The sequence below is a fragment of the Zingiber officinale genome, chromosome 3A, assembly GCF_018446385.1.
Source record: "Zingiber officinale cultivar Zhangliang chromosome 3A, Zo_v1.1, whole genome shotgun sequence".
NCBI lineage: Eukaryota > Viridiplantae > Streptophyta > Magnoliopsida > Zingiberales > Zingiberaceae > Zingiber > Zingiber officinale.
In genome coordinates this window covers 2,673,230-2,685,302 of record NC_055990.1, presented here as the reverse complement: position 1 = coordinate 2,685,302, position 12,073 = coordinate 2,673,230, and the positions used below count along the sequence as shown (strand labels likewise).

The following is a 12,073-nucleotide window of genomic DNA, read 5'->3' as shown; positions in this document are numbered from 1 at the left end:
GTTAGGCCAGCTAGAGAGGGTGAATAGCCTACAATTAAAATTAATAATTTTGAGCTAACTTACTTTAGCAGGGACACGATATTAGTTAAACAAAATAACTATTTAAAAACATAAAGTAAGAGACTCAAAAATTACTTAGTTATAATCTAAGTGGTTGTTAATTTAAGGTAGATGAAAAGCTCTAAAAATTTCTTTTGTTGAAGGTGGAGAAATTTCTTATACTCTTTGATAGCTCAAAAAGTTAATAAGAATTGAATACATAAGTTGTTGTTGAATTTCTAGCTCTAGAGGGTTTTTTATAACCTCTAGAAAAATATTACCATTACTTGGAGGTGCCTACAAGATCATTTAGAGCGCCTCCAACGTAGACAAAATTTTATCCTCATTCTAACGGTCAGCAAACGACTCTGACTGTCTGGAGGCACCTTCAATGTCATTGGAGCCGCCTCCGCGCCTTTGCTTGAGGCACCTCTGAGCTTATTCAAGGTGCCTTCGCACCTTTCCATCTTAGGCGCCTTTATGCCTTTCCTAAATGGCTTGACTAGCAGCCTTCGAGGGGCCTTCAATCACAAGGGAGGTGCCTCGGGTCTTCAAGATTAACGCGCCTCCAATGGCATTGAAGGTGCCTCCGCGCCTCAACTTGAGGGTGCCATCCATTTTCCTTGAGGGCGCCTTTCACCAGTCAACTTGAACAATTAACCTTCAAGAAAGGTTAACTTTTCCTCGCTCTTTCTTTTATGTGATGCTCTGATCGTCCGAAGTTGAGCTCATCCGAACCCTACTCCGACCTTCTCCTCCAGCAAGCTTCATCCTAAGCTTCTCGTTCCTTGAACATCACGCACGTACTTCTCGTCCACCAGTGTACTCTTCTATAGCTTCTCTTCTCTCGGATGCACCAGACCCATCGACTTCATTTCCGTGTCATCCTTCTTATTAGCTGCGTCTTCTGCTCGACTTCTTGTGTCCCTAAGCTCCTGCATACTCAAACACAATGCATCAAATACAACAAGGCATAACTTGACTTGGTTGACCACATCAAAACCAAACTGGGGTACTTACATAGTGAACTCCAGGTGCCTCCAATGCTGACATATCAAAGGAAGATCATTGAGATATAGATGATGACTCAGCTGATTAGAGGCGCCCCAGATACGCCACGTCAGAAAACGGTCACTTCGAGCACAGTGACTATAAATATGCCTTGATGCTCGAGGTTTAAAGATAACACACTCGGTATTTTAATTTCCAAGAATTGTACTTTCAACTCTCGCTCTTAAACGTTGTAAGGGGCTACTCTGCTTTCGACCTTGCTCGAAAAATGAGATATTAGTACACTTCCATTGTCTTAGATTAACAATTATCTAGTTACAAATCAAGTAATTTCGTTTTCTCTTTTATATGTTATTTTATTTTAACTCATAGTGTGTCCTTGCTACGTTAGTTAGCAAGAGAAAAGTTAAATTTCACTTGCAAAGTTATTCATCCCTCTGATCGTTTCATCCTGTCTAACGACACTGTGATCCGATTTAAATGAAAATATAGATAGGAGTGTGTGTCAAAAGCATACAATATATGTCAAAGGGTAGTTTACAAGGGATGGGGCGTCACAAAAAATTAAAATGGGACGCCCCATTTGCCCATTTACTACATGTTATTTTATTAAAAAAAGCTAATATCAAATTTACTCAACATGTTAGAGTGTTAAGTTATGAAGAATGACATCGGCTAATATTTAGTTACCTAATTAACACACATGTATATATATCTTTGTTTATCAAACATTAATGTAAATATCATTCAATCCATTGACCAGAATCAATACTTAGGCTCCATTAAGCAAATATGATCAAGAAGGATCTTGAAAACTACATAAATGAAAATATATAAGCAAATTTTAAAAAGGCCTTCTTTTTTTTTAGAATAGTTAAAAATAGTCCTCTTTATTTATTATGGAAGAAGCGTTTCATTGCACTTTATTTCATTTTTTTCTTAAAAATATCTTTATTTTTATAAGCATAGTTATACAATATGAACATTTTAATTTTAGTAGACACTAATAATACTATATTATATTTCCTATAAATTATAGTTGTTTAACATATATATACTTTATTTTTTATCCATACTAGTAAATATTATATTTTAGCATTTATGAATCGTAATTGTTATATCCGATCAATATTAACTATAGTAGTTACCGTTCATAGTTGTTGTAACTATATTTAAATTATTTTTTTTATGTTGTAGTAGTTATAATCGGTAGTTGCTTCAATAATATTGAAAATAAAGATATTTTCAAAAATAAAAATGGAGTGAAACTAGTGTAGTAATATTTTTATGATAAATAAAAAAGAAACATGTTACAATTGGTGCGAGTTAGAATGGCCTTACTTTGATCGCTTCGTCTTAATTACATGTTCATCATTTGAATACACAGTGAAAATTTTGAATCAAACTTGATACCACATGTATAATATTATTGGTTTTACTTGGTTCACCATCTCCCAAGATAACTATATCTAAGGCCTAGTACTAACATACTACCACCACTATCCTTCTCCTTAGATAACTTCCGGAGGTGGAGAAATCTCTTCTAAGTTGTTCTTGCAACACACACAAGCAATATAACTACATACAAAAATACAAATGAAATTAAAGTAAAACAAACTTTACAAATGGAAATTTTACTTTAGATGCTTCTTTATCCCTTTGGATTGTCTTTTGATAGTAGGAAAAGTAGTAGTACTTTGTCTCCAACTTCTCAAGAACTAACATCTTTGATCTTCCTCAAAACCCTTTGTTAGTTTGTTATAGTGTTGATGTCAGACTAATTTTCACCTATTATTCGACTGATCTTACTCATTAGTCGATTGATCTACTATATATTAGAATGTTGTTTTGACCTGTCAACTCAATCGCCCTATCCATCTCAACATCAATCGATTGTCTAATACCATCCGTCGATTGTTGCCTAACTAGTCAAGTTTTGAATTCTCTGTTTACTTGAACAATGGCATTAGTCAACTAATACTTTATCATTTGACTGAGCATAATCATTCGAGTTTTGAAGCTTTTGTACACTACTACAGTGTCCATCAGTCAGCTATACTATAGTAAAATATTATTCACAATTACTATGCAACACTATAACAATCATATTTTTGAAGTTTTACATCCATCAATCAATCAATGCACCTTATCAATCGACTAATACTTCTATTTTAGTTTTATCAAAGTCGAATTCTTATCTCTTCCAGTATCCAATTGACTTCAACCTACCAAAGCTTCCTTTGCTCAATATCCTATTAATCTTGACATGCTGAGACTTTTCGTTGCCTAGCATATGGTCAACCTTGACTTACTGAGAATTCTTTATTGCCTAGCATCTGATCAATCTTGATCTGCTGAGACTTCATGGTTATTTGACATCCACTGAATATTCTTGACCTATTAGGACTTAACGCCTCATTCCAACTCCTTGTTTGATTTATAACCGTCAATTATCCAGTCAACCATTATTCACTTGGACTTTCTTCTTGTGCCAACTCTATGTTGTAATTCCGATAGCCAAGTGTCCAGTCACTCATGACCCATTTGGACTTTCCATTTGTCAACTCCTTATTGGATTTTCGATAATCAAGTGTCCAGTCAATTGTGATCCACTAGAACTTTCCATTTAGTACCAACTCCATGTTGTACTTCTGACCGCCAAGTGTTCGGTCAACCATGACCCACTTAGACTTCTCATATATTATCGAGTATCTAGACAACTTTAACCTATTAAATTTTCTTTCAATCAACCTTAACATATTAATCAACTATTTTTGACAGTTCAATCAACTAACATATTTATGAAACATTAAAATATAACTCGAAAACTTTGATTAGTTGTCGATTACCAAAAGTGTTAAGATTTAAAATGTTTTATTTATTGAAAGTTTAAGCCATTCTTAGTTTGTCCAAGTCTTTAGGTGTTAGTCATTCTTAATTTGTCCGAGTCTTTAGATATCTAGCTATTTGATTCTTATCTATTGATCCTACTATATAGGAGATAGAGTTTGAAAAGTTCCTATGTAAAGCCTATTTATAGGCTCGATTTCTTCATCAACGTGCAGAGCTTTTCCATTTCCAATACATCTCTTTTGCTTTTCCTTGCCAATACATCTCTTTTGCTTTTTTTCCTTGCCATTGTATCAGTGGTATCAGAGTCAAAAAGAAGCAACAGCTTTCATCTTGCAGCAACATGACTCAATGACATCTGACAACAATTTTATGCAACCTGCCATTCACGTTTTGATGGCCACTATGACCATTGGAGTATGCTGATGGAGAATTTTCTAAGATCAAAAGAATATTGGTCAATCGTTGAATCTGAAATTCAAGCACCAACAACAGATGCAGTCTTGACTGATGTCCAGAAATAGATTTGGAAGGGAGAAACCTCAAAGACTTGAAGGCAAAAAATTACCTTTTCCAAGCAATTGATCGTCACATCTTGGAAACAATTATTAGCAATAAAAAACTTCCAAAGATATTTGGGATTCCATGAAGAAAAAATATCAAGGCTCTGTTAGAGTGAAGCGTGCACAACTTCAAGCTTTGAGAAGAGATTTTGAGACTCTACAAATGAAGGATGGAGAATCTGTCACTAGTTACTGTGCCAGGACTATGGAGATCAACAACAAAATATGATTTCATGGTGAGAAGATGGGAGATTTCACCATTGTGGAGAAGATATTGCGTTCCTTGACACCAAAGTTTGATTATGTTGTGTGTTCCATTGAAGAATCTAAAGACAGATGCATTTTCTCTTGATGAACTACAAAGCTCCTTGCTGGTCTATGAACAGAAGAGGAACCGAAGTTCAACTTCAGAGGAGCGAGCTTTAAAGGCTTCTATCTCTACTCATTTCTCAAACTCTAAAGGAAGGGGTAGAGGTAGAGGTAGAGGAAGGGGAGATCGAGGTAACAACAGGTATTTCGAAGCCAATGATGGTCATTTTCGACAAGATCAACATTTTTACAAATCAAAGGTAGAGTATTTTAGATGTCATAAATTTGGACACTATCATTCTGAATGTTATACTAATCTACCTGAAGACAAAGAAAAGGAAGCGCAAATGAATTTTGCCAAAAAGCAAGAAGTGGAAACTTTGTTAATGACTGTTCAAGCTAATCAGGAACCTGAGTCTGATGTTTGGTATGTGAATACGGGCTGCAGTAACCACATGTGTGGAAGTAAGTTTTATTTTTCTTATTTAAATGAAGTCTTTCATTCTGAAAAGAACCAAGAATGGTTCTGTAAAAACAATTTCTAATGTCGTTTACATTCCTAACTTAAAAAGTAATCTGTTAAGTGCTGGTCAATTACAAGAAAAGGTTTATGTAATCACTATTCAAAAGGGTGTTTGTGAGATTTATGATCTCACTAGAGGAACCATTGTTGTTGTACTAATGAACTCAAACAGGTTGTTTCCATTGAAGATTATAAGTGTGCAATCTTGTTTGGTGGCTGAAGTAAAAGACCCTTCTTGGTTGTGGCATTTTCATTATAATCACTTGAGTTTTGGCGGATTGAAGATCCTCCAGCGGAAAAATATGATGACAAGTCTTCCTCAAATTAGTATTCCTTCTTAAGTTTGTGAAGAATGTGTTGTTGGCAAACAACATCGTTCTCAATTTCCTCAAGGGAAGTCATGACAAGCAAAAGATGTTTTGGAGCTAATTCATTCTGATATATGCGGCCTGATAATACCATGTTCTAATGGAGGTAAAAGATATTTAATTACCTTCATTGATGATTATACTTGAAAAACTTGGGTTTATTTTTTTACAAGAAAAATCAGAAGCATTTTGTGCATTTCAAAGCTTCAAGACTCGTGTAGAAAATAAAACAGGAAACACCATTAAGACCCTCCAAACAGATTGTGGTGGAGAATATTGCTTAAACAAATTTGAAGTTTTTTGTGAAGTTCATGGCATTTGAAGAGAGTTGACAACTGCTTTTACACCCCCAATAAAATGGTATATCAGAGAGGAAAAACAAAACTATCCTCAATATAGTGGGAAGCTTGTTGACAGAAGGGAGAATTCCAAAAACTTTTTGGCCTGAAGCAGTAAATTGGAGTATTCATATCTTGAACAGAAGTCCTACACTTTCTATTCCAATATGACACCAGAGGAAGCTTGGAGTGGAAGGAAACCAGCCGTAGATCATTTTAAAACTTTTGGCTGCATTGCTTATGCACATATACCGGATGAGAAAAGGAAGAAACTTGATGATAAGGTGGGGGGGGATGTATCTTTCTTGGTGTTAGTGAAGTATCCAAAGCATATAAATTATTTAATCCACAAACCAAGAAGATTGTGACTAGCCGAGATGTTGTCTTTGATGAGGAAAACTATTGGGATTGGAATATACAACAACCTACTCAAGCTCTTTTTGACAATAATTTTGAAAGAAAGCCAGCATCAGTCGTCTCTACGCCTGAAAATATCCAAAGCATATAAATTATTTAATTGACAAACCAAGAAGATTGTGACTAGCCGAGATGTTGTCTTTGATGAGGAAACTATTGGGATTGGAATATGCAGTAACCTACTCAAACTCTTATTGACAATGATTCTAAAAGAAAGCCAACATCAGCAGTCTCTACGCCTGAAAATTCATCAGAAGATAGTTCAACAGCTGTTGAAATTTTGCCAACAGCTATTGAAATTTTACCAACAACAGCAGAAGCTACTGATACAACAATTCAATCTCTTCGTTGGATTTGAAAAAGGCCTGCATGGATGGAAGACATATGAGCTAACAGAAATTGAAGATCTAATCACTCATTTTGCCTTATTTTCATATTGTGATCCTACAACTTTTAAAAATGTCGTCAAAGATGCAAAATGGTGTAAGGCGATGAATGATGAAATTGAAGTCATTGAAAGAAATGATACTTGGGAGTTGACTGATCTTCCAAAAGGGCACAAAACCATTGGTGTAAAGCGGGTCTTCAAAACAAAGCTAAAAGAAAATGGTGAAGTCGACAAGTATAAGGCGCGTTTAGTAGCTAAGGGATATAAGCAAAAATATGGAATCGATTATACAGAAGTTTTTGCTCCCGTTGCAAGACATGACACAATCAAATTGGTGATCGCATTAGCGGCACAGAACTCATGGGCTATTTACCAGCTAGATGTCAAATCGACGTTCTTGCATGGAAACTTGGAGGAACAAGTATTTGTTGAACAACCCCTTGGTCATATTAAGATCGGAAATGAGCATAAAGTATATAGATTAAAGAAAGTCCTTTATGGATTAAAATAAGCTCCACAAGCTTGGTATAGTCGCATTGAGGCATATTTTCTTAAAGAAGGCTTTCACAAATCTCTATATGAATACACACTTTTTGTTAAAATTGGAGAAAAAGGGAAATTGCTCATTGTCTGCTTATATGTAAATGATCTTATATTTATTGGAACTGATGATATCATGTTTAAAGAATTCAAAAAATCTATGATGGTTGAATTTGAAATGTCTAATCTTGGTATGATGCATTATAGAAGTAGTGCAATCAACTAATGGAATCTTTATTTCTCAAAAGAAGTATGTGCGAGAAATTTTAGATAGGTTTCAAATGAAGGATTGCAATCTTGTAAGCACTGCAATTGAGTTTGGCTTGAAACTAAACAAAGATCATGAAGGGAAGAAGGTGGACAGTACAATTTACAAATAAATTGTTGGTAGTTTAATGTATTTAACTGCGACATGGCCAGACATAATGTATTATGTGAGTTTAATAAGCAGATATATGAAAAATCCAACAGAAATACATTTGTTAGCTGCCAAGAGAATCCTTCGTTACTTACAAGAAACTAAAGATTTTGGGCTATTCTTCAAGAAGGGTGAAAAGTTAGAGTTATTCAGATTTACTGATAGTGATTATGTAGGAGATCAAGATGATAGAAGAAGCACTTCAAGCTATGTTTTTATGTTGGGCACAAGGGTCGTATCATGGTCTTAGCTTCTAAGAAGCAACCAATTGTCTCCTTGTCAACTACGGAAGCTGAATTTATTGTTGCAATAACTTGTGCTTGTCAAGCTATCTGATTGAGAAAAATTCTTGAAGAGCTTCAGTTCAAACAAGTTGAAGCTACTACAGTTTTTTGTGACAACAACTCAACAATCAAACTCTCTAAAACTCTTGTGCTACATGACAGAAGCAAACATATTGATGTGAAGTATTATTTTTTAAGAGATTTTAACAATGATGGAACAATCAAACTGGTTTATTGTCGAAGTGAAGATCAAGTTGCAGCAAATATACAGACCAAGCTACTCAAGTTGGCTACATTTGTAAAAGTTGCGTGGTCTACTTGGAGTTTGTTCATGCACTGCTACTTTTCTTTTAAACTGACTTCTTCATATATATTTCATTTTAAGAGAGAGTGTTAAGATTTAAAATATTTTATTTATTGAAAATTTTAGTCATTCTTACTTTGTCCAAGTCTTTGGGTGTTAGTCATTCTTAATTTGTCCGAATCTTTAAATATCTAACTATTTGATTCTTATACATTAATTCTACTATATAGGAGATAAAATTTGAAAAGTTACCATGTAAAAACCTATTTATAAGCTCGATTTCTTTATCAACGTGCAGACTTTTTTCATTTTCAATACATCTTTTTTATTTTTCCTTATCAATACATCTCTTTTATTTTTTTCCTTGCCATTATATAAAAAGAACCTTCTTTCAAGAATTTCAATAAAAAAAATTGCTTTTTAATTTTCCCCCCAAAAATATATATAATTAATACCTTTCACGTGTAGTTTCACGTGAGAAGCCAACCAAATTCATAATTTATACCTTCCACGTGTATCATTAATTATTTTTTCAGAGAACATGATACTGTAACACCACCCTGTCCTTTTAAATTCCCACTCCCTTTGTTTCTTAGAAAAAAAAACAGAAGAGATCAGAACTACATATGCATCGGATCCATAACCATCGTGTGCATTCAATTGCAATTCTCCATTAAAAAAACACAGAGCTAGACATTGTTTTTGTTTTCGTACTGCATTATTAATACATTTAATTACTAGGGAATAGCACATTGTGGTTACTGATCTTCCTTCAACTTTTGACTGCATCAATTCATTTCCTCTCTCACTACATTCACATATGATCAATCTATAATAACTCACCTTACAGAGATGTTTACCTTATAGTTAAAAGCATACAGATACAGGCCTAGAACGTATAAGACTTGTTTTTTCCCCCACAAATTTTGGCTATATATAAACTATCAAGAACATATTCCCACATTTACTTTCTTATACTTCATATATAGCAGTAATTAATGTGCTCTCCAAAGTGTTTCCTGGTTCACTAACTGCACTTGCTGTTGCTGTGCGCAATCCAAACCTCCTGATGAAGCAACACCAGGGAAGCTCAACCTCAAGCTGTTTCCGAGTAGACCGTCGCCTTGCGCCGCGAAAGAGTTCAAATCGGCTTCCGGTTGCGGTGCTAATGCTGATACAATTGCAGGGTTTGGGGTGAACTCCAGCCCTGTTGCTCCCCATGGAAGTGAAGGCTGCAGTCCACCATTGGCCTGGCTAGCCATGACCCAGCTCAAGTACGCGTTCACGTCCACTTTGTTGTGCACGTTCGGGTCATAACCCGTTTGCAATTGCACAGTAGGGTTGGAGCTCGACGAGCTGACCAGGTCCTGCAAGACTGAGACATCGACTTCTCCGAGCTCGTTTATCGACATGGCACTACTGTAGGGAGAGCCGAGCAATGCCGGGGAGTCTGGCTGTGGATTCTTCGCCATGTTGTTCTTCTTGAAAACCCTACACACGACCCACTCCTCCTGTTCAATAATAGGCCAGAGGACTACAAGTGTCTTTAAATTGACATCAAACAAGTGCAGGACTACTGTTCCATTGATTAGGTTAGGGTTATGTACCTTCATTGGTCTGTACAAGGGCAAATTGGTTTGGAGTCTGTACTCATGCATCACCCAACTTGTCTTCTCGCCCTTGGGAGCCCTCCCCTTGTAAAACACTAGAGTTTTCTTCATGCCCACTAGGGTGCCTCCGTTTTGGTAGATCTCCTTGTCTTTGCCTGTGGTCTTCCAGTAGCCGGCCGCGGTGGCTCGGTTGGTTCGGAATCCGGTCGGGTACTTTCGGTCCTTGATGCTGAAGAAATACCACTCTTTCACTCCCATGCTTGCCTTCCCTACATGATATATAACTCCATGCAAGTAAGTAATTTTGTCATCAGAAGAATATACAACATGCTTAGTATATACGTGCCTGGCAAGTCCCAAGGCTCGGATTTGTTGAGATCGACATCGGCAATGGCTCGCGTGATGAAGCCGAACTCAGTCACCTTCCTTATTAGATAGTAGGTGATGAGTTCTTCGTCGGTCGGGTGGAATCGAAACCCCGGAGGAAGATCCTCCATTGCACCCACCTTGCTGAACTGAGAGTACTAATTAATGAGTGATCGTGAGATCAAGAGCTAGCATGCATTCATGCATGAGAACTTAATTAGGGTTTTAGTCATGGCAAGGAAGCTAGCGAGCATATATGGAGAGTGAATGCTGCTAAATCCTAACAACTTTGGGAAAAAGATGGTGAGGTTGAATTTGATGACAAGTTTGGGTTGATGAAATCTACAATTAAGGCATGCAGTATGATATTGACATGAGATAGTTGGAGGCCTTGTTGGGGTGTGTAATTAATTGGAGAGGTGTGAGAGTGATCACTTGGTGTACTGTGTGATTAAGTTATTTGCTTCTTTCCTGCCAACCCTAACCATTTCAACCAACCACATGTATAAATGTTAGGGAGAATGAGCAGGACTTTGCTTTCTAGTATGATATATATCATGTGTGCATTTCTCTACTGTGATCATGTTTTGTTGAGAATTGATGTAGGAATTTAATGGAGTGGCATCCTTGCTCTTAGCACATTGGGACACAGCTATTAATCTTTAACTTTTTGCCTTGGTGATGCTCTACTTAACTTGTGGGATTTAAGAAAATATATATATATTTATATATATTGAAAATTAAACAAGTAATCAACACAAAACAAGAAACATATATATTTTATAAACCTTAAGCTTTATTATTTTTTTCATCACAATTTCTAGTATAAACATCAACTAATCCAAGCGATGCTCAACTTAATTAACTACAGAGAGTAACTTATCATCGTATTAGTAGAATTATCATGGGTATTAACTTTGCTCACGAAAAGTCTCACCTCGAGCAATAATAGCAAACACAAGATGATTTCAAACATCAATGTGATTTGATCGGATGTGATTTGGCTAAGTCAGGTTGACCAGTCGGACCGAGAGGTCAATGGATTTAGCATCCAACGAATTGTTCAGTTTGGGCTTGCAAGTGGCTAGCCTGCTCTGCTCGACCAATCTAATTCATATTTTTACACTAGAATAGTATAGATTTTTTTACTTTAAAAAAAGTTTTAAAAAATCCTCCTAACATGATTTTATATTATTTTTATTATAAAAATTATATTTCAAAATAGTATAAATCTAAATTAAAACTTAATTATTAAGATGATAGTACTTAAAGATATAGTCAATAGATATAATCATTTAATGATTGACTCAATTAGATAGTCAATTCTCAAGAAATAATATCCTAAGATTTAATATGGTGGTAAGAGATAGATGTATTTCCCAAGTCAATTCTCACCTAAGGTCGTGTTTCTTGAATTTACTAGATGGACGGAATGTGAAATTGGATCCTCTATTCTAAAATTAATCTGATTGTAAGATCTGAATACCTGATAATAAAAAAACAAAAACGAAAAAACCTCACTCTCTATGGATGATTTTTTCTTTTAATGAGAAAAAATTTGCTCATTATTACAAGTTATGCTAATAATTTAGTAAAAGCGAGTTTCTTGATTATACTTGATGGTTTTAATCATATCATTTTGATAAGAAAATCATAAGAGAGTTTTGTTTTAGAAGTTTATTATTTTTGAAAGATTTTAATAAAAGGTATATAAAATCTTCTCTGTGGCACACGGTGATGAGTAA

General features: G+C 35.4%; 1 protein-coding gene across 1 annotated transcript; it reads right to left on the bottom strand.

Annotated features, from left to right (window-relative positions):
• Positions 1 to 9,048: 9,048 nt before the first annotated feature.
• LOC122053510 (NAC domain-containing protein 100-like) lies at positions 9,049 to 10,546 on the bottom strand. The gene is made up of 3 exons (XM_042615566.1): positions 10,309 to 10,546; positions 9,960 to 10,231; positions 9,049 to 9,863 (listed from the first exon to the last, which is right to left on the bottom strand). The coding sequence occupies exons 1-3, from the start codon at positions 10,457 to 10,459 to the stop codon at positions 9,348 to 9,350; spliced, it is 939 nt and encodes a 312-aa protein (XP_042471500.1). The 5' UTR covers positions 10,460 to 10,546; the 3' UTR covers positions 9,049 to 9,347.
• Positions 10,547 to 12,073: the final 1,527 nt, after the last annotated feature.

What these genes read in the sequence shown, in the direction of transcription:
- LOC122053510 (XM_042615566.1), bottom strand. Translation starts at nt 10,459, where the DNA reads ATGGAGGATCTTCCTCCGGGGTTTCGATTCCACCCGACCGACGAAGAA. An exon ending in CGAGCCTTGGGACTTGCCAG is followed by an intron (nt 10,232 to 10,308) that starts GCACGTATATAC and finishes TATATCATGTAG; the next exon opens with GGAAGGCAAGCATGGGAGTG. An exon ending in CCTTGTACAGACCAATGAAG is followed by an intron (nt 9,864 to 9,959) that starts GTACATAACCCT and finishes ATTATTGAACAG; the next exon opens with GAGGAGTGGGTCGTGTGTAG.